Raw genomic sequence first — 27,991 nt, forward strand, 5'->3', positions numbered from 1 at the left:
GGGGATTCCCCGTGCTGACAAATATTGCGAAATATCCATTATGCTGAATCTATAATTTCTCTACTCAGTAGAGAAATTAGCTACACGTGATTCGGTGCCTGCCCATTCACCATGTACAACATGCAAATTCACATTTAATACAAATACTGATTGCAATGAAAAACTAGCTTTATTTAATATGTTTGTGGATATTTGAGGTGTACAGGAAATAATGACACGGAATCCTCCTTATCGGCTTATGTGATCTTTGGTTTCGGTACATAATCAGGTAAGCAAACTACTGTAATGATTGGGTTAAAGGTGTTTACCATGTCTACGGTGCATCCAGCCTGGTTACATCGTTATCAAAAATTGCAAAAACACAACAAACAAACCATTGCTATGAGCCTAAACCTTGAAGTTGCTCGTCAGCCACTTAACATAACTACCCATTAGCATGAATATTTATATATCCCAGATAGCAACACTACGTTGGCCTAACGTTGGTCCAACGTGGGCGAACTGACCTTACTACGTTGGGCCAACGTTGCTTTTCGACGTTGGCCCAACGTGATTTTGGCCGGGCAGCCAACCACCACAACGTTGGGCCAACGTCGATCCAACTTGGACCCAACCGCAATACAAATGTAATTTGCGACTTTGGGCCAACATCAAATCTTTGATGTTGGGCCAACGTTATTTGACCAACGTTGATCCAACCATTAGCCAACGTTGATCCAACCATTGGCAAACAAGCCCAATGAGAAAAAAAAACGAAAAAAAATCAGTTACTTGTGTATACTGTGCTTTAAGTTTCAAATTACCTGGCTCTCTTTTTTACAACGAAGACAACTTAACTACCTTAAGATAAGGATAATGAACTGAGTGCAATGCATTCGTCAAGATAATCGCACGCGCCGTGGAGTTATTGCATTTAGCTTGAGAGCCGATAGGCTCGAAAGCTAAATGCAATAACTCCATGGCAAGTGCAATTATCTTGACGAATGCATTTGCACGAGTACATTATCCGTCATACACTTTGAGTGTAGGCCTATTAAAACAATAGGCAATATTAATTGCTGCATTCATTATATGACCCCGGCTTGGCATGGGGCATGTTTGAAAGTTTATTTATTCCCATCTGCGATGTTCACGCCCCATTTAGGCAGGTTAAAATCCCAAACAATCCTCCTCAGTGGATTGATGATGATTATATTGCGTGCAGACAAGACCTTGTGCGTGCGAAATCTCATGCCCAAAATACCTGCTCTGAGGTTGACTGGGATGCTTTTAGGTACCTCAGAAACAAAACTAACAATCTTGCTACCAGGCTCAAGCGGAATTTCTTTGAGTCTTCAATCAATGAAGCTGGAACAAACTCACATAAATTGTGGAAAACAGTTAAAACTGTGCTTCCCGGTTCTAAACAACAATCAATCAACAGCATAAGAATAGGTGATGAAATTGTCAATGATGGTAATTTAATTGCTAATCATTTCAATGTTTTCTTCTCAAACATAGGTCAAAATCTAGCCGATGCCATTTGTTCCAACCAAACCCCTATGAATGTCAATCTACCTTGCACTGAAGAGACGATACCGGAGGAGAGTCCTTTTATTTTCTCTAAGATATCTGAGGAGGATGCTCTTAAGCTTCTCAAAGGTACTGATAGTAAGAAAGCCACTGGTCTGGACAATATCAGTCCAAAACTCCTCAAAATTGGGTATGTGCAATTATGTAGGCCACTAACCTACATCATGAATCTTAGTCTCTCCACCGGTGTCGTACCTTCCGCATGGAAGAAAAGCAGAGTTTCTCCAATATTTAAAGAGGGTGACCACATGGACACTAGCAATTATAGGCCAATATCAGTCATCCCGGCCTGTATGAAGGTGTTTGAAAAGTTGGTCCATGGCCAGCTTTACAGCTACATCACAGATTGCAATCTTTTGTCTCCTAACCAGTCAGGCTTCAGGGCCATGCACTCTACTCAAACATGCCTTCTCGGTGTTACCGACTACCTTCTCGACAATTTTAACTCTGGTTTTTTCACTGGTGCTATCTTTTTAGACCTGAAGAAGGCGTTTGATACGGTGCACCACAACGTCCTGATTAACAAACTTCATAGCATAGGTGTGCATGGCACTGAACTTGACTGGTTTGGATCCTACCTTAGAGATCGCCAACAAGTCACTAAAATTGGTGATGTGGTTTCCAGTCCTGCTCCAGTAAACTTTGGAGTCCCGCAGGGATCTATACTGGGGCCCCTCCTCTTTACCCTGTACATCAATAATTTATCAAGTGTTATTACCCATCCTGACTCCAAGGTAGCATTATATGCTGATGACACTGCTATTTTTGTCAGAGCTAAAACTATCAGGGCCATTAATGACATTTTGAACTATGAACTCACCCATGTTGCTGAGTGGCTAAACCACAACTTCATCACACTCAATGTTAAAAAAACCAAAGGGATGATTTTAGGTACTGCCCAAAAACTTGCTCGTAAAGACATGGAGCTTGAGGTTTACATCAATGAGTCTGTCATCGAGAATGTTGAGAAGTTCAAATACTTAGGTGTTTGGCTGGACCCGTCCCTCACTTGGTCTTCTCACATTGAGAAGATTTCAAGCTCCGTTTCTAAACGTAATGGTTTGTTAAGAAGGCTGAGAAACATCTTGCCCAAGGAAACTCTCATTCTTTTGTATAAAACGCTCATCATTCCGCAACTTGATTATTGCGATACTGTGTGGGGCAACGCTGCTAAGACATCCCTCAGTAGACTTGATAAACTTCAAAATGCAGCTGGTAAGATCATTCTGGGGCTCCCACGCAGATATCCCACCGAAGTACTTCTCAACAACCTGAAATGGGATAAACTGGATTGCCGCCGAAATTTCCATCTAAATATAATGGTGTACAAAAGCCTTTGTAACCTACTCCCATCACCCCTGTGCAATATATTCCACACAGTTGCTTCGAGTCACAACCACCTGACTAGAGCAGGGTCACAAGGTAATCTGGTCATCCCACTTAGTAAGAGCGAGTCGGCTAAGCGAAAATTTACATCCAGAGGCGTGGTCTCTTTTAATTCATTGCCAACCCAGGTTAAAGTACCATTACCTCATACACTAGGCCGTTTCAAAGCGATGTGCAATTAAATTATTAAATTATTCAGGTTGTTGCATGATGGTCGGCTGCAGTGCGGACTCTGTCTGCGGGCTGTCTTCGAAGCCTGCCGACATTGCTGCACAGATGTGCTTCCTTGGTTTGCATGTTCATAATGATGTTATTTGTTAAATCCATGGTATGTAATTCTTTGTATTTCATTTGTATTTTTGATGTATTTTGTTTGACCCCTGGGCCAGACTGGAAAACAGTGTGGACCACTGAGTTTGTTCCCCAGGCAAAATAAGATCTAATAAATAAATAAATAAATAAATATATTAGTTTTAATATTAGGGAAAATATCTTACATTTTAAAAACACCGTCAGGACATTGACCAGCTACGTAGCATTTAACTGGTAAAGAAAATCAATTCCTGTAATCAATGGTATCGATTGCGCCATACGTCATACTTAGGTAACTTATTCACGCATGGTTTAATTGACTTGACTTTATGTTGTGATCATTTAATATCGTGGTTTCGAATACAGAGAGCACTGAACCAGTTGGAAACGATCGATTTAGATGTCAGACTAGTACTACGGTGAATATCAACTGGACTTTATAGCTCTATAATTTGAACTACTTATATTAAAACACACGACATTGGGATTTAACAATTTGTTCAGTATTATCATAGGCCTTCAAACACATGTGTTTAAAGGCCTAAGGTATTATAAAGCATGATCATGATATTATGCGCTAGTGTGTGTTTCCCGGGCCCGGCTATGTTATTTTAGATTATAGGCCTACATGTATTTCATTTGTAAAATGCTGAATATTTTGCAATGGTGTCATCTTGTATAATTATGATCCACCTGTTTTTGGCCCTTTTTAATTAATAGAAGCTCGATTATTCTCATTTGATGTTTGATTTATTTGAGGTCATTAATCATAATTTATGACAATGATATTTGCAAGGGTGCAACTCTACTAGTCTTATTACAAGACTGCTCTATCCCAACCCTAAACCCTAATCCTAAACTCCGTAAACGAGGACTGGACTCAAGTCTAGCGAGTTGCACCTTATTCGGTAATTGTACACTATTATAGAACACCGTTTGTAACTATACCATTTTAACACCGAGATCTACTCTCTTTCCCTACTCGTCTCTCTGCCTATATATCGAACAGACAATTATATAGTTATGTGATCTCTGTGTCTAAAGCGCCACCTAACTCTACTTTATGGTTATGTGAAAGTAGTATTTCTAGTATTTGAGCGTGCACGTATTATCTAGAATCTATTGTTTAGCGTGCAGGTTTTAGATAATGCATTGTTTAGCGTGCAGGTTTATATAATTTGGGCTGTGAAGGGTAGTTCGCGAAAATAATGCACGGGAGAAGAATACATAACGATGAATAGAAACGGGCACTAGAAGTGTATATTTACATAAGTCACTTGCCTTAGTACCTACCGGGATTCGAACCAGGGACCTTCTGTTTATAAGCCTGATGCTCTACCAATTGAGCTAACTGGGATTACATAGTTGAATAAGTGTTTGAAGTTAATATAAGCTATATTTTCATGACTAAACCTGCCAAAGTGCATCTTTTTAGGGATATTGATCAAATTTACTGTGAATATTGATAACATTTGCTATAAATGTTGATTTAAAAAAAAATAATAATATAAAAATATAATTCTTATTGTTGATTTAATTCCAAAGCAATATTGTTACTACATGTATTATAATTACATACCTAGTAGGGTATAAGCATTATCATTATTATCATCATCATTATTATTATCATTGTCATTATTATTCATTAGGCCAATTATTATTATTGTTATTGTTATTATTATTATTATTATTATTATTATTATTTGATATTATTTAATATTATTATAAGTTTATCTAGTGGGGCTTTTATAGTCTTTATTTAATGTCACTCTTTAAGGGCTGGGGTATGAACGTTTGGACAGTATTTATTTTGGGACATCAGAGCACATCAGACATATCGAATTGCACTCTGAATACGAAGAATGTCATTCTGATATCAAATAATTTTGATTTTTGAAATTCGCAATTTAATACACATTTTATGGCAAATCATTAAAATTGATATTTTTGATATTTAACAGTACTTGAAGTAAACTTTATAAATCTGATGATTTATACTTAAAGTGTATGTAGGTGGGATGAAAAGCCGACGATCAATTGAAAATTTTGACCTTTCGTATTGAAGATATGGATTTTTTTTCCCAAAACACCAAAAAAAATTAGGTCTTTTTGGGAAAAAAATCCATATCTTCAATATGAAAGGTCAAAATTTTCAATTGACCGTCGGCTTTTCCTTCCTGCTACATGCACTTTAAGAATATATCATTAGATTTATATAATTTACTTCGAGGACTGTTATATATCAAAAATTTGAAAAATATCAAATTTTTATAATTTGTCATAAAATTTGTATTATATTGTGATTTTCAAAAATGAAAATTATTTGATATCAGAAAGACATGCTTCGTATTCAGAATGCAATTCGATAGGTCTGAGGTGCTTCTCTCATGTCCCACAAAAAAATACTGTCGAAACCCAATAAACGCTCATTTTAGATCCCTTAATACGCCTTAATAGTAAAAAGAAAATAATTATAAACATGATCATTTCCATGACTACAACAGTTTATACCATCGTTGGTCCAATGTTGGGATTCCAACCGTTTGTGCGACGACATTGGCCCAACCTCCACGTAACAACCGTCATTTTACGACTGGCTGGCTACGTTGGTGCAACGTTGGCATACCAACTATCATTTTAAGGTTGGCACAACAACGTTGGCCCATCCTCGGCGTACCGTAAGGTTGGCTTGCTATGTTGGCTCGACGTTGGCATATCGACCATCATTAAGGTTGGCACAACAACATTGGCTCAACGTTGGCATACCGACCGTCATTTTAAGGTTGGCTGGCTACGTTGGCTCGACGTTGGCAGACCGACCATCATTTAAGGTTGGCAAAACAACGTTGGCCCAACGTTGTCATGCCGACCGTCATTTTAAGGTTGGTTGGCTACGTTGGCTTGACATTCCCATACCAACCATGACTAAAGGTTGGCATGTCAATGTTGGCCCAACGTTGGCTTGGCGTCGGCTTACCGACCGCGACCATGCCGACCATTGCCAACGTTGGGCCAACGTTGTCTTGCTATCTGGGATGTTACGTAGGTAAAGGTATTTCTTACAAATTAATGGCCAAAATGCACAAAGGAAAATCATTACATATACAATCATGTACATTGTTTTAATGATGTAAACCTATCCTGGGCTACACTGTAAAAATCGGTGACGTGTGACGCGTTTAGAAACTAAATAATTGCGTGACATGTGACGTGTATAGAATCTGAACACAGAGTTTAGCTGGGAATCTAAGTGTTTAGCTGGTGAACACATAAATAAAGATTGATATGCTAAGCATAGTGTTTAAAATAGGTGACATGTGATGCGTTTAGAATCTAAACATGTGACCGATAATGTGACGTGTATAGAAACTGAACACAGTGTTTAGCTGGGAAACTAGATGTGTTTAGCTGAGCGGTCAGGCTGTTAATAACAAAAAGACGTGTTTCTACATCACCGGGAAAAATCTACCCTGAAATTACATCTTTCAGAGGGTAGTTGTTCCAGTTGTTGCTCATAGGTGAAGAAATACTTTGTTAGCGAATGCTACCAGGTGAATTTGCTGCAAAAGGTATAACTGTAAATAAACATGTTCTGCATGGCAAGAATTTTATCATCAAGCTTATAGAACAGCTTGGTGAATTCTGCAACCTTGTACTGATAGCCTGGGCTACATGTAGGAATAAGTAGTCTAATTTTGCATTCATCATAGACACATAGTGCCAAGTCAAGGAAGCTACCATCAACTACTGACTATTATTCATCCGCCTAAGTCCACCGGTGCTGAAATCTGAAATGGCAGTTGACATTAATAATGGTGTCTTTTTTGCTTTAACTTTTCTTCAAATTTCTGCTAGCTGTGATGATGTTTTAACAACAAACTTTGAGTCATGCACCCTCCTAGAGAAGCTAGACTCCAGCTACATCTACTTGCGTCATAAATCTGTTTATGAACACTCTACTGTTGAATGTTCATCAATATTTATTTGCCCTATATACATCTACGATTCAAGTAACTCAATGACCAGAAAAAGATGCGTTTCCCACACTTCAATTTTTCAATTTGATTCATCAACAACTCTATTCCAGTTCATGCTGAAATGAGGTGATGATGGGTCTTCTACTTCATCCTGGCCCAATACAACAAGAATTGTCATCAAACTCCAAGAATGGCCCGATTATTCCTGCCTTAACAAAAAGGACTACATTTTATTCATCTAAACGTACGGTCACTTCATCCCAAGATTCATGGACTCTGAGAACTTTGGTTATTAGGAAAAGCAGCCGTCATACCCGGCCGTCATATCTATAAGCGAAACTTGTATTGATGATTCTGTGACTGATAGTGAAATAATGATAGTTGGCTACTGTGCTATAAGAAAGGACAGAAATTGAGAAGGGGTGGGGTTTGCACTTTTATCAGAAATGACATTGCCTTTAGGAATAGAGATGACTTGACCGATGACTGTTTAGAAACCCAATGGTTTGAGCTTTTATTACCAAAAACCAAACCAATTGTGGTAGGCACTGTTTACCGTACTCCTGAGCAGAATGATTTCTTAGAACATTTTAGGTTCTTACCCAAATTAGGTCAGATGTTGAGGTTCTTATTTCAGGCGACTTCAATATTTGCGTTAAAAAATTTTGCCCTTTTCAAAAATACTCCGATATTCTAAATCTGTTTTGTCTGTAACAACTCATCAAGAGTTACACACGTATTAAGGAGACCTCTGCTACCATCATTGATCCTGTTTTATGCAATCAGATGCAATACACCAAATAAAATTTCCCAATCGGGGGTCATTCCAATCGGCTTGAGTGACCAATTTATAATATTTTGCACAAGAAAAACAGTCAAAGTTCAACAAGCACAAAGTTATCAAAATTAGATCACTGAAAACTTATGATGCTGTTAGAACTGTCAACTGTAAATTGGCAAGACATTTCATCTATTAGTAATGTGAATACCAAGTTTAGACAAAGTTGCTAAATGTCAATTTGTTCACAAATTCTGAAAAGAATGTGTTAAAACATGGAAATGGTTGAAGGAAGAAATGTTTTTTCTTAAATTTGATTCATTAATAAAATGACAAAGAAAATGGAAGGTTTTTGTATGGTGTAGGAATGAAAATCTATATTTTGGTTTAAATCACATTATACATGTCACATCATGTTCAAGATTAGGTACGTGATTGAAAATCCTAAATCTTGGCTAAACACATTGTCCTAAACATGTCATGTGTTGATTGTTCAGTTTGAACAGTCAATGCCATATTTAGAAACTAAACACTATAGTGTCCAGGTCAACTAAACACTATAGTGTTTAGGTTCTAAACATGGTGTTGACTGCTGTAGAAACTAAACGTGTCACAGTGTGTAATAAGTGTTACAGGTAATTAAACATGTCACAGTGCTTAGTTTCTAAATGCTTTGACATGTTTAGTTTCTACAGCAGTTGAGCAAGATTCATGGACTCTGAGACACTATATTGTTTAGTTTCTAAACATTGTGTTGACTGTTATAGAAACTAAACACTGTGACATGTTTAGAAAATAAATACTGTGACACGTTTCATAAGTGTTACAAAAAGGTTTTAGAATCTAAACGTTTGAATTTTACAGTGTAGGATTACAGTTTTTCCTCAGGAGTTTCTTTGGAGAAGAAAATTAAATCATAATTATATTTAGGCAATCTTCTACATCAACTTGTGTTCTGAAGACCGTCACGAGACGTCAGTAACACGAACATATTCCTTGACATGTAGTACGGCTACGAAAGGTAATTTTTACAAATCTGGGCTGGGATTCGAGTTTCATGAGGAGGAAATAAACTTTTATCGAAAGCAGCTTAAAATAGTTCACGAAACATATGATAATGTTCTTTTAATCTTGTACATTGAATCACATCCTCGTTCCTGATATTATTTCTTTTGTAATTAGTACTATTAAGAGAAGCATGCATATGTATAGTTGCTTACCAAACAAACAGTGTAATGCTTACCGTTGTGGCAAGACATCAGTATAAGAGCTTATGATCATGGGTAGGTTTTAGGGATTCCTTTGTAACCATAAAGGTTCCCCTTTTAGATGCGAACGTAATTGTTGGAATTAGTAAAGGTTATGAATGGAATAGCGTCCCTTATTATTAAAGTATTACAAATTCTTTTATAAACATGTTAAATTGCCATGCTATTCAGTGCTAATTCTCTTTATTGATTATAATAATTACATCTAGAGATCACATGAGATTGGAATAGCAAAACCAATAGTCACACCACCATGCAGGTCACAAATAGTTTAAATGCTAAAGTCCACCGTCAAAGATAATGTTAAAGATGTCAGTCTTGTAAGTTTTGGCCTCTTTTTTACATTCTGATTGTGAAATGTAACAAATTTAATCTTATGTAAGACTTTACGAAATACATTAAGATCATAATAAGTTGACAAGATTTAAAATAGAAAATGAGTGCAATATTTGTATCTTTTGATAGATTACTCTATTATTATATTTGGCTGTGTTAATTTCCCCGCCCCATATGATATCATAAAGCTGTCGAAATTACTTTTGATCTGCGTATCGCTTTAATCGCATGCTTCTAAGTTCATGACCAATGGCCATAAAGATAAAACATCGTTAAATTGTCACAACGATAAGTATTCAAATTGATTATAATATCTGAATATTAATTGTTAAACATTCGATAAGTCGAATGGACCTTCACCCTCCGTTATTCAGAAATTATAAAATTGTATATTATATAGGCTATCAGCTTCGATATAATGAATCTAATTTGGAATAACATTCTTGTTTCGTTTTACAGATCTTATGATGGCAACTAAAGTGACAGACGCTTCCTTGAAGTGTTCCATATGTCTTCGGAGATTTAGGAAGCCAAGAACCCTTCCATGTCTTCATAGTTACTGTGAAGAATGCCTAAAAGAGTATGCACCATCCGGGACACCTATCTTGATGTGTCCATTATGTCAAGAAAAGATAAAGATCCCCGATGGCGATGTCAGAAAGTTCAAACTTGACTTCAGACTTCAGAGTATGGTTGAAGATGCTCATCGCTATGAGAGAGAAGCCGGGGTAGTTAGCGAAGTGCAAGTGTGCAACTGCTGCAAAGACGAAGGCGAAGCTATCGCAAAATGTGAGATGTGTAAACAAATTCTGTGCAAGTTCGGTTTGAAGGCACATGAAAATCTGGCCGGACTCAGAGATCATATTGTAAAGTCACTGACAGATGACGACATCCTTACGTCAGGTAAGCATGAGCGTAATTTAACATTCCCCATTGAATTATCTAGTGTGTGGAAACGCCCTTAAAACACACCGGTATTCCGCCGACGTTTTCTAAAAAGAATATAGCAATCTCACCCAGAAAGCAATATGAAATGAAGTATGGCATGGTGTGAGTGTCCAATTTCAACACTTTTACACAATTTTAAAATCAAACGATGGCAAAGTGTGTTAGAGCGTTTTATCCTTATGTGGGGTATCGTGTCCCGACAAGGGGGGGGGTTGGAACTGACATAATGTACCCCACAAGAATGAACCCCACATATACTATGTATAGTATACCCTTATGCGTGTTTTAATGACATAAAATTTGAAAAATATTGTAAGGAACACTTGAGGTTTTGACTTTTAAAACCTACATTTTGGTTAAAAAATGTGCTTGAATAGGTAGTTTTCAGCAGATTTACCATATTCGCCTTGCTATAACATTGAATTGCGTTATCTGTTGACCTTATGTAAAAAAGGGTTTTAGGGGGAAGTGTTAGCCTTCATTCGATACAAAAACATATCTGATTGAATGAAGGGAACGCTTGAGGTTTTGGCAAAAACCAATCACAGATTTCTATTTTCCACTAGATCACACACAGCTCTTATGATGCTATGCAACCAACCGTGTAGTATAACACAGAGTGTATGGAGACTAGACTCGCTGTGTATCGAGGTGGAAACTGTGCGTAGATGCATTTATAAGAGAATCGTTTTTGTAGTCAAAGCTTTTCATACGCATAGGAGGACGAGTTAAAAAGGATGGTCTGATTTTCCACCGAACTCGTGCAATACTAGTATCTATATATTACTAGTATCTATATATTATGTTCGAAAGCAGGTTCCCGCAAGAAATCCTGGCTACGCCCCTGCTCGGGTATGAGAAAGCTCATGCTATTAATGCTATCTATTATTTAGGCAATCTACCGGAGAACCAGACTGAGCAGACAATGGCCAATCCAGATTCTATAGATCAAGGTGAAGAAGAAGAGGAGGAGGAAGAAGTTGCAATAGAGAAGCGAGCCATTCTCATCTCCAACCTCCCTCGGCTACAATACTCTCCACAAAGAATTCGTTATATATTGACCATACATTTCCAAAAGAAGCGCAATGGTGGAGGTGATGTTGACAGAGTTCTATATCCTTTAGGAGGTTGTCCTCAGCATGCTATTGTCATCTTTACACACAGGCAAAGTATGACAGACATTTACAAAACCATCTTTGTAATCTTTGCCTTGTTTACTTTCTTCATTCCTTCTACTCTCGTCTTATATTATGTACGGACTTTAGTCCTCCAGGAAAAGGCGCAACCAAAATAATATATCAAATAGAGCATTTTACGTAGCATCACACGCCGTTGCTCCATCAACTCGTAAAGAAAATATGTTTTTAAACAATATCCAAAACCGGGATCTAAAGTTCATATTAGAGTCTAGTAGATGAAGCCGTGGAAAACGATCTTATGTTATAAACTGAACTAGCACAATTTGGCGCTTTAACCGCAGTGTTGGCAACATTGTACTCTATTGTCATTGATTTATATACCTTTTGTTCTGGATCGATGAAGATGCAAGTTGTGAATATGCTCTTGTAAGCCTATATATTAATACGTGAATGATATTTTTATAAGCCTATGAACAAAAGGACAAACAGATAGAAAACGGCCGAACCTGGATATTTCAGATGAAATGATAGAATAAATAATAACCCAATTTAAATGTGCTAGTGTGCGATGCGTAATTCTTCTTTCCCCTGTATATTGATATATTAAGAATAACGATTAAGCATCATTAATTTGATCTCGTGCGCTAGTTGTAATGTTTGAATGTTTCCATGTTCCAGTGTATGATGCGTAAGCCTCTTCCTCTGTTTGTATGATTATATTAGGCTGGCGGGTAAGCATCATTAATTGATCTCGTACACTGGTGTGTAATGTGTTGTTTGTACTGTTCACCCTTGACTGCTCATATCCATAAGTACCAGACTTGAGTCCTGTTTATCAGGGACAGTCTGTGTAGCTCAGTGGTTAGAGCGCTCGCACGACAAGCGAGAGGTCTGGGGTTCAAGTCCCCGCACAGGCAGGTATGTCCGGAGTTTTTCTCTGGTATATCTGCCTATGCATGTTATGTTTCCATTTGTAAATTCATGTTTAAATGTGCTAGTGTGCGATGCGTAATTCTTCTTTCCCTGTATATTGATATATTAAGAATAACGATTAAGCATCATTAATTTGATCTCGTGCGCTAGTTGTAATGTTTGAATGTTTCCATGTTCCAGTGTATGATGCGTAAGCCTCTTCCTCTGTCTGCATTAAAGTTTAAACTTCATGATAAGCTGAAAACAAATGCACGTCAGGTAAAAAATGCAACATTTTTGGGATATATTCTGTCTCAAAACAATTGCTATGATCAACGGCTTCATCAAGAGTTGCAACTCTAAAATCATTTGGCAAAAGTGCCTCAGGAATGTTTTTTGAGTAAAATTATAAAATATATCTTCTTATTGCCCATTAATCCCAAAAATTGTATTATCATTACGTCGATTTTTTTTTAAAATGTTCGGGACTTTTGGTTGTTTTGGCTAAACTTGATACATTTACTAACCGGTGTATTTCATGGACTGTTATACACGCACGGAAGCAGTATGTACGTCCAAGCCTGGGTCACCAAGGTTTTATATGAATAGACCTATTGTCTTCTAACAGACGTGACTGTGGTTTAATTCCTTTGTTATTTGGATAGTGCCGCACAGAATTTTGTGCCGGGCATCAAAATCTAGATTTTAAGCACTAGGGGAACATACTATGCAAGAGATGGACGTGAAAATGAGATGAAAGCATATAATAAATAAGAAGCTATCTTCCTTCCCGGTCTTCTTTTCAGAAGCTGTTGAAATCTATTGTAAAATATTGATCTTTTATTCTTTATTTTATTTATTTATTTATTTATTTATTTATTTTGTAGCTTGCGACTCTGTATTACAGTCTGACCAACATCTTGATGACTTCCAGATTAAGCTGTTAGTGGAGCCATTTCCACAGGTAAATTTGCATAGATTAACACGATATAAATAAACAATTATGTTTCTTTGAACCTCAAGGCCTTTTCATTTTGGTTTACAAAAGCCAAAGCTATTATCGGATTTAGCATTTTCTCTATCAAGGGTGTGCATAAACATCAATTAAAGTTTTGCATTCACAGTCCGTTCTGATGGCAAATGCTTTAGTGCAAGCACTTTTTAACTTGGAAATCTCACTCGGTAAAAAATGATTTTTTATTTTTTTAAATTTAAAAAAAATGTTAAATAACATTCGGCCGAAGCCAGGCTAAACCCAATAACCCTAAACCTACTAAATTCAAGGGATGCCATCCGGATATGACGGGACAGGGATATGGGAACAGGTCCGATTTTAGATGCAGGAGGAAAACCGGAGCACCCGGAGAAAAACCTGCGGGGACGAGCATGGATCGGCAACCAAACTCACATGTGGCACCGCGGGGAATTGAACCCCGGCCACAGTGGTGAGAAGCGAGTGAGAAGACCACTACACTAACCCGCCCTCCATGATTATCATATAAATTAGAATGTTAAAGCTCTGGACAAACCCTTATATTTTCTACTCATTGCAGCCTTATAAGACAGTTGCAGCACAGTTCAATACATTCTATTGGAATCTTGTTCCGCGATTGACTACAACCAAACTGATCGATGAAATCTCAAAGATGCTTGGAAAACACAATCTCCAAGTAAGAGGGAACCTCGTCACAGAGGTAACATGTACAATGAACCAATTAGACCAAGTGCAATCCGCTATCATCAATGCCGTCGCATTACCTGCCACATCTCACGGCAACTACTCGGCCATCGAGTGCGGAATATTTATCAAGAATATTCCTTACCTGACGGATGAAACACAGCAACTTCGAGACGAGCTCAAGAAACACCTTGAAATAGAAGGCGTCAGTCAGCTCCAGACATTGGTATGCCCAATCAAAGGAAATGCAGGTGAAGCTATCGCTATATTCAAAACATCCGAAGGTAAACTGAACATGTTTAAGGTATTTGATACAAATGATTCATGATTTGACCACAATAAAAACAATGGGGGGGGTGGAGATCAATTTCACTTATTGATAATTAACTATGATGGCAGTGTCGCACTGATATGCAGAACAACGGTACTGAATTGGTGCACTTATATATCAAGGTTTGACATCGAATTATTTGAACGTTATTTGCTTATGATATTGATCAGTGACGTAGCCTCACAGGGGCACATGCCTTCCCCCCAATCGATCTGAAAATTTAGACAATTCCAAAAGAGATTTGCCGGAAAAGGGCATGTCCCCCCCCATTTCATCGTGAGGTCGGTGCACGTTACGTCACTGATATATGGATACAAATGTGATATGTCATGTCAGAAGGAGACACTTTTGGGCAGGATAGTAAAAAAATGGAGAAATAGCCAAAAATCTGCCCGGGGATGATTTTTTCACAATTTGGGTTTGTTGCGAATTTGAGATGTTATTAATGTTTAAAATATTGTCTGAGAGTTTTAGACCGGAATATAACTGGCATCTTGTATTTTTTGAGACATTTTTCAAGGTAATTCCTACTCTGAACATTGTCACTTTTTAAAGGCCAATATCAATTTTATAATAACATAACTTACGAACTCAATATGTTCTCTTAGGAATGTCCAATTTCATTGGGGAAAACGGCGTTGTGGAGCAAAATATTTCTATATTTAAGATAATTATGTAAAACCTCACAATTTATAACCTGTCCAAAAGTGTCTCCTTTTGACATGACACGTCACAAAATGATAATACATTCTTAATTTCAGATCGTGATGGGTACCTAGTGCAAAGAGATAAGACCTTTTTTGGAGAACCGCTGGACGTTGTCAAATTACCTGCGGTAAGTTGCCATTATTTCATTGGTATTAATATGTTAAGGCAAATATAAGAAAACGTAATGTGTTTTTAATAACGTCATTTCAAACCGTTTTCCGACAAGTTCATATTGAAGACAACGCTGTAAGCAGATGAAATGCATCTCGCACGTGACAAGAAATTTGAAGCATATAGCAATCTACGATGCAATGTTCTAAACAAGTTCGAAATTTTATGATACAATAAAGTGATAAAGATTTACATATTGTTTGTAGGTTTTCAACCGCATTAATGCTCGTCTGGAAGATTTCTTTGTCAAAATCTTAAAACATCTCGGAATTGAATCACTCCGTTCAAAGCTGCAATCGACTTGCGGACAAGATCTGGCGGTAACTGACACTGATTTTACTGGCAATGCGCAACATCTACGAGCTGCGTCAACGACGGTTTTAGAAATTATTAGTTTATCCGAAGCAAGTGAAATGTTTCGAAACAAACCGTCCCTTGAGAGCACAGTACAGGTAGATTCTACTCAAACAGAAACAAAAAGTAAGTTGATATTTAACTTCTTAAAAAAGTTTGGTCAAATTTTGCAAATCGTGGGGTTAGTGCAAAAAAAGTCAAAAGAGATATTCTTTTAATTTTCAGAGAAACGTTCTGTGTTTTAATATTTGAACTTATTAATTTAATTCGTAAAATTTGGATTTTTTGATTTATTTGATGAAAATTTAATAATCACTAATCGTTTACATGTATATAGCAGAATAGCTTGAATATTTTGCCTTTACCCATAATTTCATAATCAATTCGCTCAAAATGTCACTTACGACTTTCTTGTCGAAATATTTGTATTGCAAGTCTCACGACTACATACTAGTACAGTACATTGTTGAAATGCTTGATGTAATTCTAGTTTACGTTTTTAAATGATGAATATTTGACCCCAGTTAGACCACCAAGATCTAATCAATCATGTCATGATCTCTTCTAGAAATATAGCCAAATACTGCAATTCTTATGTTCCACGATATTCTCAGCATTTTGGGCCAGCACCACATTTCAAAAGCCAAGATCTTTTTCATATCTGCCATTCCAACCCATCACAGCCATACAAGGCAATCGGTAACACAAAAGCATCCATATGCAAATCTTGGTAGCTTTTAGAAACGCCTCTGTCTTTCCATATATCTAGCAAATCAATTGCGGATGTTCTTGACATGGCTAGGTGTCTTCTGATTTCCTGTGAACTGCCTACTACGTTGTCTATGAGTGATCCCAGAAAGTTGAAAGTGCCGCTGCTTACTTTTACTCTGTCTATGAGTTCCTGAAGCTCATCTGATAACCTTGCGATAAGAGTGTCGTCAGCGTATCTGGTTGTTTATCCTTCGTCCTCCAACTGATACCTGACCTGTAACACCGTCAAATGCTCTCCTCATGTTGTACTCCGCATAATGTTCAAAAGGTACGGTGACAGAATGCATCCTTGTCCTTGGCCGCTCACTGTCTCCACTTCTAACAGTGGCTTCTTGGTTGTGATCTAGTGAGCGAATCAGATCAGTCACATGCTCAAATAGGTCCGGTGGCGTAACCAGACCTGACCTTCCGGGGGCGGGGGAGGGCAAGATTTAAAACTTTCCCTATTTCTGTTCAAACGTTGTAGTATTTATGTGCGAGCCGCTTGCCGCGAAGCGTTAAAACGGTTTGTGGCGTATAATTTTGCTGGCAGTACTGGCTCATCATTTGCGTAGTGTAACTGTAACATTTGCAAAGTGTAACGCCACAGTAGCAACATTACAAAATATCCTCCTGCATATACCACAACGTTGGCCGGGCATGACAGTATGAAACCAGTATCACACTCTCAAGTAAAAAATATTTTACCTCATAGCAAAACTTAGTATTAGTTAGAATGGCCATTTTCTATACGCTCTCTAGCAAAAATAAATTTATGATCTGCAGACTGGGCTTACCTAATGCATTATATGCCTGACAGAACTTCATATTTGAGATTATTGGTTCTTGAATGCATATTCGGTGTCATTAGAAAAAAAAACATGATAGGCGTCGTATTTCTAGGATATATTGGTACCAAAAGAAAGCTCATAATGATTATTATTTGCTGTTTTTATAGCGTTGTCAGATAAACAGAATGCTTTAAGAGAAGCAGAATTCGTAGATCCAGATGAAAGGAGTGTGCTGGTTGAAAACATTCCTGTGGTGACCGGTGTCGGACAACTAAAGGATCACCTACTAAAACATTTTCAAAACACATCAAATGGAGGCGGAGACGTGGAAAAGATCATCTACCCTGTTGGAGGCGCAATGGACAAAGCCATAGTTGTTTTCATGTCCACCAATGGTAAGATTTTTAACTACTGCTCTGTACACACTGATGTAATTCAGTAGCGCTTCGCCTCATTCAATAGAGACCTTTGGTATGTTTACTGTAGCGTTAGTTTAAAATCAACGAAAAGCACACCAGTCATCATCGGCAGTCAATCAAAGAAGTAAAACAATCAAAAATACTAGTTGGAACTAGTTAAATAGTTGTGTAGGAATAATGGAATGTTGGCAGTGATGAATATCAGTTCAATGTCTAAAGATCGATAATACCTAAATGATTTACAGAATAAACGATAGAAATGTTTCATTTTCGTGTGATGGAAGACAGGCGGGTCCAATAATGCTACAATATTCAATTCGGTATCCACTACGGTATTCCTGATTAGTCAGCTAATCATTTTAATGATTAAAATAACTAAACATTATTCTATTTAGCATACATTAAGGTTGCTGCAATCGCGTGCGTATAAACGCTCTACATACCCGCGCCTCGACAAGCCGTTTCCGAATATAATTAAGTCGTTACAGGCGAGAATTAATCGGGTTTTGTTATTTTTGTTACTGCACGAATCAATAAAGTCTCAACCTACGCCCGCGTATAGGTTCACAAAAGCGCGCGTCCGTCACACAATACGCAAAGGGCGGTTCGCGTAGGTGCTTAGTCCAGCTGTGTGTACGCCATTCTATATCAATCTGCAATGTTACGAGTCCCCCCTTTTAAGGGTGGTCTTAACCCTGGAATTATGGAAACTTTCGGCCTCATAACTGCTAAATTGTTGGTCTAAAGTATATTAAAGTGTACATATTTAGAATGGGAAAGGCTTGATAAATTCATTTGTGAGGTCAAACTTGGGCCAAATGCTCTTTTTGGAGGAAATCTCAAAAAACACAATTTTTTTCGAAGACGAAGGTATTACCCAGGATATTGTCCATAATTATGATGATAACATATAAATACGAATAGGATATACATTTCTGTACAGTAAGTATGATATGAACTTTTTAAAGAAGAAGAAAAAGAAAAAGTGTGGTTCCATTAATGAAAATGCAAAAGAAAACGTTATTATATACCTTGATCACAATAATGGGATACGAAAACGAAACGGACAACACAATCAGTTATGAAATCCAATAACTTTGAAAAACTTTGATTGGGCGGTTGCCGCCCATTCCTCGCCCGGACCTCAACCTCTTACCACTTTAAGTTCATGTATGTTATCTTTACTTAACTTCTTATTCTGACATAGCGCACTATTCTGATTTGTGAATTAATTTTGTCAAAGATCCTTCTTACATGTACTTTGTAATGCCTGTTACGTACTTACTGTATACAGGTATCCAATACTTTTTACGAATGTTACTTGCATATGTGTTCTATGCCTTGAATAATTTAGACATGGATTCCTTTCTGGTGCTGAATAGCAAGAGGGAGACTCAAGCAAGATCACTTGGGAAGGAGCTTACTGTGACAAAGTTACCACCGGTAAGTATCATTCCATTGTCAGCTATAGGCAAGCCATCTCCTGATGAGAACAACAGTGTGCAACCAGCCTTTCAATATAATCTCAAGTAAAGATTCAATACGGCTCTATGCATAAAATCGAACCCGGGCCGAAGCATTGACAGACGAGTGTTAAGACCTAGAAAATCACTCACCCGCCCGCTATCAGCGCTGACTTAATTAACTAATTTCTTTGGTTTTTTTTCACACATTTTATAATAGGTATTTACCGATGTGACAGCTACATGTGATGCCTTTTACTTCAAACTGATTCCAAAGAAAGCAAAGGATGAGCTACAATCAGCAATGGAGGAAAGAGGTGGATCTGGGTTGACGATTAGGAAAAACATTATCAGCGGATCTTATCATCAAGTTTGCGAAGGAAAAAATGTCATTATGGAGGCTGTTGGGATAGATTCACACGTGGGAAAGTCATGCGTTGCATTACGGTCAAGGGTACCAGAGCTAAAGCAAGACCTTTCGGAAGTGGAAGAATTACAAACCAGGAGAAGCACAGATGTTGCAGCCAATCACGCAGAGAGTGACAGATCTGATGTGTCGGGCCAAGTTCTTTCTCATTCGATCTTGCCCACAAGCAAATCGACATTTGAATCACCAGACGGACTCGCAACTACTTCATCGTCGCAAGAAGAACCAGACGTATGTGCAGAGGTTGATGAGGTCATTTTCAAGTATGTCACACAAGTACGCACGGAAGAATATGAAGCAATTGGAGCAAAACATGATGTAAGCATAACTGCAAAACGAAAGCAGTCGTTGAGACCACGTGCTTTAGTTGTGGAAGTGAAAAAGAAAACCAGGCGTAAAGATAATTCAATCATAGATACAAAGAAAGACTTCATAAAGCTCTACAGTGAAACCATGTCTGATGTCATTTGCAAGTCTCTCGATTGCAGCGGAGTTTCAACTCAAAAACGACAAAGGGCAATCAGGATGATAGGCATAAAGTTCAAGGATCTTGTGTTTCACAAGGAAAGTGAAAAAATGTATATATTCTGTGGCAAAGAGGCAACGGTAACAGACGGGATGGACGAATTTCGTGCAGTAGCATGTATGAATGATGAAGAAAATCAGCCCCTTTCGGTGGACAAAATTACTTTCCAGTATTTGAAACAGAAGACGACAGAATTAGATGACTTGGGGAGAAAGTACAACGTATACTTCGATTTAATGAATACCTCATCAAACACGCCTGAGCAGCAAGAAGTCTACATTAAACCGCTACATTCCGGGAAACAGAAAAAGAAGGTGAAAGCTGAAGATATCAAACAAGCCAAAGAAGATTTCATTTCGCTGTATCAAACTACATTCTATGCTATCAAGCGTATAGACCTTACCTGTCGAAGCGTTTTGAAAGAAAAGCTCACAAAAGCAGTAAGGGTTACTAAAACGAATTTCCCGGATGTTCTGATCATACCAAGAGAAAACAATGACTACATGTTATGCGGGAAGGAAACTGTGATAGATGGCGCTGTTAACGAGTTTAGGCGAGCAGCTGGCCTTTTACCACCTGGCAGAAAACAGAAGAAAACGAACTTCCGAGAAGATACTCCAGAGGATGACGGCAATTTCGACAAAGACCCCAAAAGATCCGCTGAATCTGAAAGCCATTCTGAGGGTAATGAAGCCATGTTGAGCTCCCAGTCAGCACATCAAAAAAGGAACGAAAAAGAAGAACTTCCATACACATATGTCACAAACGAAGGCATTGAAATAATCGTTCTCAAAGGAGATATTACTAAACAAGAAGTTAACGTCATCGTCAATGCGGCAAACAACCAATTGAATCATTCTGGAGGAGTAGCCAAGGTGATCTCAATTGCAGCAGGACCAAAACTACAAAATGAATGTGATCAAATGATGAGAAGGCGCCCACAGCTACAAGTAGGCGAGTGCGTTACTACAAGTGGTTACGATCTACATTGCGATTATGTAATTCACACGGTGGGTCCTTTCTTTAACAAGAAGCTAGAAAAAGACGTGTTAACGTTTGTTGGTAACCTTAGAAAGACTTTCCTGAATGTATTGATTTACGCTGACGGGACAACAGGAGTGAGGACCATAGCAGTTCCTCTAATAAGTTCCGGAAACTATGGCGGTCCTAAAGAAGCTTGTACAGAAGCGTTAGCTTTGGCCTTATCTGACTTCAGTCAACTTATGAGTAGAAAGCAACTGCAACAAGTTTTCCTTGTCAATATAGATTCAGAGTCAACAGATGCAGTTCGACAATCGCTAGGTGCACATTTCCCTTCAACTCTCAAACAGGAAACCACTTCCACCAGTATCGGCTCAACACAATATCCACAGTTCACCAGATCACTGAAGACAAGAGAAGGTCTTCAGGTAGTGATAACAACAGGTGATATTACTACCTTGAAAGTTGATGCTATTGTGAATGCTGCAAACGGACATCTTCGACATGGGCGAGGCGTAGCAGCTGCCATAGCTACAGCGGCTGGTCCTCAACTCACAGAGGACAGTAAGCAGATATTAGCAACCAGAAAACAGCAGCCATTGCAAGTCGGAGATATTGTAGAAACAGGTGCTTATCAACTACCGTGTAAGACCGTCATTCACGCAGTTGGGCCAAGATACAAAGAATGTCCGAGTGACGACGCATTTTTTTCCATATTGAAGCAGACTTGCGTAGCCGTTCTTTCGAATGCAAATGCACGAGTTGAAGCAGCGAGTGTTGCCCTTCCACTGATCAGTTCCGGAATATTTGGTGGACCAAAGGAGTTGTGTAGCAAAGCGTTAGTAGAAGCAGTACAAGAATTCAGCGAAAATACAACTACTCTGATAATCAGGTCATTGCTCCTCATAAACAGAGATCATGAAGCTACAAAATCAATTGATAAAGCATTTGAAACGTACCTCCATATACCAACAGGAAATCAAGCAACAAACATGACAAGCCAAGTATCTCCCAGAACCGATGGTCAGTTCGTTACATCAGAGGGTATACATATATATGTGCAAAAAGGCGATATAACTCAGCAGGTGGTAGATGCGATTATAAACCCTTCAGATAGTACTCTCTCACACAAAGGTGGTGTATCTGAAGCAATTCTGAAAGCAGCAGGTGACAAATATAAAGAGGAGTGCCGAGATATAATCAAGCATCGTGGGTTTTTGAAACCAAATGAAGTGGTGTACACAAGCAGTGGAAACCTGCCAAACAAGTTTGTTTTGCATGTGTCAAGTCCACAATTCAACAGTGCTCGTCCAAAATCAGAAAACAGTGATGCTCTTAAAGACGCAATTAAGGCATGCATGCGAACAGCTAATCATTCGCTAAAACTAACATCGCTAGCGTTGCCTTTACTGGGCTCGGGAAAGAGTGGGGCACCAACAGATGTTAGCATACTCGCACTTGTAAAAGCTATAGAGGAAATGGGCAGGAGTAAAACAACAAAACTGGTCCTGAGGCAACTTACAGTTGTTTGTATTGACGACAAGACTGTGCAAGACGTGATTCACCGTTTTCAGAAGTCATTCAAAGCAGCAACGGGGAATACAAGGATGGAAAGTTCCGTAAGCCCATCTCCAAGACAGTTCTATCAAGGCAGTGAAAAAAAGGAAATACAACATCAAACAACAAAACAAGTATCTGCCAAAAACGAAGATCAATTTGTTACATCAGAGGGTATACATATATGTGTGCAAGAAGGTGATATAACTAAGCAGGTAGTGGATGCAATTATCAATCCGACAGATAGCAAACTTACACATGCAGATGGTGTATCACAAGCAATTCTGAAAGCAGCTGGTGATAAATTTAAAGACGAATGCCGAGAACAAATGAAACATCGGAGCCATCTTACAGAGAATGAAGTAGTACATACAGGCAGTGGCAACCTACCCAGCAAATTAGTGCTGAACGTAATAAGTCCAGTTTTCAAGAGTTTCCGTAAAATTACAGAGTACTGCGATGCTCTTAAAGCTACCATAAAGGCGTGCTTGCGGAAAGCCAACCGTTCGCTGAAACTGACCTCGATAGCGTTGCCTTTACTGGGCTCTGGAAAGAGTGGGGCACCGTCAGATCTGAGTATACTCGCACTAGCAAAAGCCATAGAAGAAGTAAGCAGGGACGAAACAAAACTGGTACTGAGGCAAATCACAGTGGTGTGTATAGACGAGAAGACTGTGCAAGATGTGAATCACACTTTTGAGAAGTCCTTCAAAGGAGCCACAGGGAATAGGGATATTCTTGTAGCAACATCTTCAAAATTATTTACATCAGATCTTGCAAAGGCTATCAAACGCTTCAGTAAGGTTATTCCGGATACTAGTTTTCAAGCAGTAGTTGGCTTTAACGACGAAGCAATCATAGCTAAAAACAACGTTTTCTCAAAACACTTGAAGCCGATTCGACCAGCAACTGCAAATGTCCACCCTATATCGGATGGCTCATCACTTACAGCATCAAGACAGACAACTAACCCACAAAACCCCGCATACGACCAATCATACCACGATGCACCGAAGGTATCCTCAACACATTCCCAAGGAATATCATCAATGTGTCAAAAATGCTACAAAATTAACGATTTAAGGTGTCTTGAAAGCTGTAAGCACATACTTTGTCCCGACTGTATCCAACGCATGTCACTGACTTCAGCATGTCCAATATGTAACGAGTTTTACTGCACAGCTGAAGAGAAAACTTTGAATGGAAAAATGACTTCTTATCGCCGAAGTGACATCCACCTCCAGGGCAGCACCTCTGCAGGAGCCATCTTCATTGTCTATGACTTCCCACCTGGTATGCAAGGGGTAAGTCAAATTCCAACTCAAAGAACAAAGTAGCACTGTCGAGTTTGGGTGGGAAGGGCTCTCGAGCCTGAATTAAATGCAACATTTGCCGAGGAAGACGAAGTTTTGTCAAAATTCTGATTTTACATGATTATACCTACTTTGGTAAATTAACATACCCTGTAAAAATTGAGGCTTTAGGTGCTGCAGCTGTGACAAATTTCAGAGATTTTGAATAAAACGTCTAAATATGTCGTTTAATAATTACGATCGAAATATTAGACGAAGGGGTTTGCGATACACATGCATGTAACACTGTAACTACACGGACTACGGGAATGTCATAACACATCAAAAGGATTGAACTCAGTCACGAGAGTGACATATGCCCCAATATTAAATAGCCATTTTCTCATCTGTTCGGGTCAAAATTGAAAAGGGACATATATGACAGCGACAACTAACGTCTTTTTAAGTTAAGAAATTTTGAAAAATGAAGTTAAAATGGTGCGATTTGTTGCATACTTTTACGGCAAGTTTTCAATGAAATGCAGAAATATATACATTGTGTACATGGTGCAAAAATTGAAGTTCTTGTTTAATAGGTCTAAATGAGAAGATTACAGTATTATACACTTTTGGTTTGAACAATATTTTGATATAATTGTGGCACTAACTCACCCTGATTGAGGCACTTACCGTGACACTTTGATCCCTTTCCCATTAGACTTAATCCAAAAACCTTGAAACCACAATAACTTCGTCTAAGGTTGTTTTTCTTCAAAACAGATCCGTGCAAAATAAATAGGTCCGTAATGATATGAAAAAGTGGGTTTCGGGGATTGTGATTACAGTACTCAACACCATGTTAAAAAGTGTGGGGATGGCTATATCCTCATCCGCAAGGATCTAATGCCATGGATGGGGCGCATATTATGGTGATTTCTTAAGTTTAGGTCCTATTTTATCTTTCCTAGTTTGGTATCACTGCGGCACCAGAATATGATGTATTTGTTCCGACAACTAACATCTTGTGGAAAAGACATTTATTATGGAAATGTTACAATATGGCTCAAATTCCGGCGCTAAATCACCTGAAAAATAGTTTCATTTGTGTCATTTGTGTAATTTGCATGCAAGCCATTGCCATTTAATTGTTTCATATCTTTGGATATCGCTGATTCATTCTTTCTGGTATATTTGCAGCTTCTGAAACAAATATTCCCCTTTTAAATACCCACACCACACAAATGCACCGCCATATACCATATCAAAGTTAATACGGATCCACTGAAATGTTTCCATTCTTTTGTAGTCAAACCATCCGCGTCCTGCTAAGCCATACAAGGGGACGAGAGCGTTGGCCTATCTACCTAGTAACTCGGAAGGGTTTTTAGTTGTGAGACAACTAAGGGAAGCCTTCATCGCAGGCTTAACCTTTACCGTGAAGTCAGATGGTGCTGGTGGCCACGAAGTAGGTTGGTCAGATAAGATACCTCACAAACGCAATACGAAAGGAGGAAAGTAAGTAAACGCTATTTTCAACACCTAACATGTAAATGGTTTTCCACGGTATTATTGAACATTTGTATTTCAGGAATGATTTTCTATGTTCTAGTAAAACGATCTTGTTGTCCAGATAACTGATCTCTTGGGAAGTGCAAAATTAGAGACTTCTAACACTTTTATAGGGTCAAACTTTAAAACTCCTCAAATATTATTAAATGCAGTACCAACATGTTTCTCTGACATAATTTCGGAGTTAGATGAAATTTGCACAAATAATGATAGTTACATTCGGTTTTCATTAGCAGTTTAGCACAACATGATGAATGTACGTGGGGCCAGTAAAAATCACTTTACCATGACCATTTTGCCATTTCGACGGACGCAAAACGTCGTATAGGCCTACATGTATGAAACTGAATAACAATATCGGCAGATGTTGTTAGCCCTGGGCACTTTAGAGAATAATGCTAGTGCCTTGAAAGGTCAACCCAGGTTAAATAATAAATCAATAAATATTAATTAATTAATTAATTAATAACCCCTTTTTGGCTACTGGAAGGGAAAGAAAGAAGAGATAAAGAGAAAACGATCAAAGAAGTTGTTCTCTGGTCGGGATTCTAACCCGCGACCACTCGCGTGCCAAGCACTAGTTCGGTGACCGGTAGCCACGGGTCTTTCGCTGGCCCATTGCATATATTATGTACCTGGGAGTGTTTAGTTAAACTATGTATATGATATTAACTTTTTGATCTTTCAACAGGTGGAGATATGGCTTCCCTGATCCTGATTATATGGATCAAGTAAAGGCTGCTTTAGACAAAGCACTTGCATCTGGCCATTCCAGTTCTGCGGGGAAAAGTAATCAAGGAAGTGGCAGCTGGTGGTAGTTGTTTTACTTGGTGCAAATCGGCGCGAATCGCCGTCCAGAGTACCTGTGCGACACAGGGGTGTATGTGAGGGGGGATGTGTCCCCCTCAGAAGTTAAGACATTTTGAAAAATGAAGTTAAAATGGTGCAAAAATATACATTGTGTACAAAGTGCAAAAATTGAAGTTCTTGCTTAGTAGGTATACATGAAAAGATTACATTATTATACACTTTTGGTTTGAACAAAATTTTGACATAATTGTGGCACTGACTCACCCTGATTGATGCAAATACTGTGACACTTTGATCCCTTTCCCATAGACTTAATCCAAAAACCTTGAAACCACAATCACTTAGATTAAAATGTTTGAGGTTGTTTTTCTTCAAAACAGACCCGTGCAAAATTAATAGGTCCGTAATGATATGAAAAAGTGGGGCTAGCGGTGTGGGTTTCGGGGGTTGTGGTTAAGTACTCAACCCGTGTTAAAAAGTGTAGGTGGTAGCTATATCCTCATCCGCAATGCCATGGGTGGGGCGTATATTATGGTGATTTCTTAAGTTTAGGTCCTATTTTATCTTTCCTAGTTTGGTATCACTGCGGCACCAGAATATACATACTGCAGTTACTGTCCGTTTTCCTGTACACAATACACAGTGCTCTTTCCATTGACGCGTGACCTCTACAAATAGCGTATGTTAGAAGTATAGGATATTTCCTAGTTAACGTCACTGTGTGAAAAATAACCGGCCAATATTTAAAGTATTCTCTGAAATTCTAGAAAATATTGTTTTGTAACATGTCCTATATTTTAGCTAATTTAGGTGTTTGGAAATATTCGCACTTTGGTGTTTTAGTGTATGTTATAGGTAATAGGACATTGCCTAGTTAACGTCACTGTGTGAAAAATAACCTGCCAATATTTAAAGTATTCTTTGAAATTCTAGAAAATATAGTTTTGTAACATGTCCTAAATTTTTATCCAATTTAGGTGTTTGGAAGTATTCGCACTTTTGTGTTTTAGGAAGGATATGTAAACGACAGATAACACCAAAAAATATGAAGAAATTATTTCCAAACCGTGTTAAGTCAACAATCATTACGTTGCACATTTTCAAGAATGCTGGTTAACAATAAGCAGACTATTGTCTCATTTCGTGAACAAAGGCCACTTACTATTGTTACCTTGCGTATGCTTTATAATCTGTTACCCAACTGAATCTATAATACCAGCTCATTGCGATACCGCACAGGTAAAACAGAAACATGTGTTGTGTGGTCGTGGTGAATTCTACTGTAGACATGACTGCATCATGAATGTATTTGTTCCGAAGTCCCCGCCCGTGTGTTGCCAACTCAACACGTGTATCATCTACGTGTATCTGTATCTATTCTGTTTACTTCCAATTTTATCATTAAGTTCTTATCTGTAAAATTGTAAGAACTAACATATTGTAAACGCTTGTAAGTATCAGATATACATACTTACGTTTATAACTTAAACTGGTTGCCTTATGAAAATATATGTAGCCTGTAATATATAATAATAT

The 27,991-nt window shown here is 38.2% G+C and overlaps 1 protein-coding gene across 1 annotated transcript; it reads left to right on the top strand.

Moving 5' to 3' along the window:
* The first annotated feature begins 89 nt into the window (after positions 1–89).
* Positions 90–27,991, top strand: LOC140148091 (uncharacterized). Its single transcript, XM_072169946.1, has 12 exons — positions 90–268; positions 10,089–10,532; positions 11,471–11,746; positions 13,516–13,592; positions 14,182–14,590; positions 15,399–15,472; positions 15,723–15,996; positions 17,579–17,806; positions 19,185–19,273; positions 19,514–24,088; positions 25,383–25,591; positions 26,337–27,991. The coding sequence occupies exons 2-12, from the start codon at positions 10,094–10,096 to the stop codon at positions 26,461–26,463; spliced, it is 6,777 nt and encodes a 2,258-aa protein (XP_072026047.1). The 5' UTR covers positions 90–268; positions 10,089–10,093; the 3' UTR covers positions 26,464–27,991.

Source organism: Amphiura filiformis, chromosome 3, assembly GCF_039555335.1.
Source record: "Amphiura filiformis chromosome 3, Afil_fr2py, whole genome shotgun sequence".
Lineage (NCBI taxonomy): Eukaryota > Metazoa > Echinodermata > Ophiuroidea > Amphilepidida > Amphiuridae > Amphiura > Amphiura filiformis.

Excerpts from the sequence above, each read along its gene's own strand:
- LOC140148091 (XM_072169946.1), top strand. The coding sequence starts at position 10,094 with ATGATGGCAACTAAAGTGACAGACGCTTCCTTGAAGTGTTCCATATGT. Across the intron at positions 14,591-15,398 it reads TATATTCAAAACATCCGAAG|ATCGTGATGGGTACCTAGTG; the intron begins GTAAACTGAACA and ends TCTTAATTTCAG. Across the intron at positions 19,274-19,513 it reads CTGTGACAAAGTTACCACCG|GTATTTACCGATGTGACAGC; the intron begins GTAAGTATCATT and ends ATTTTATAATAG.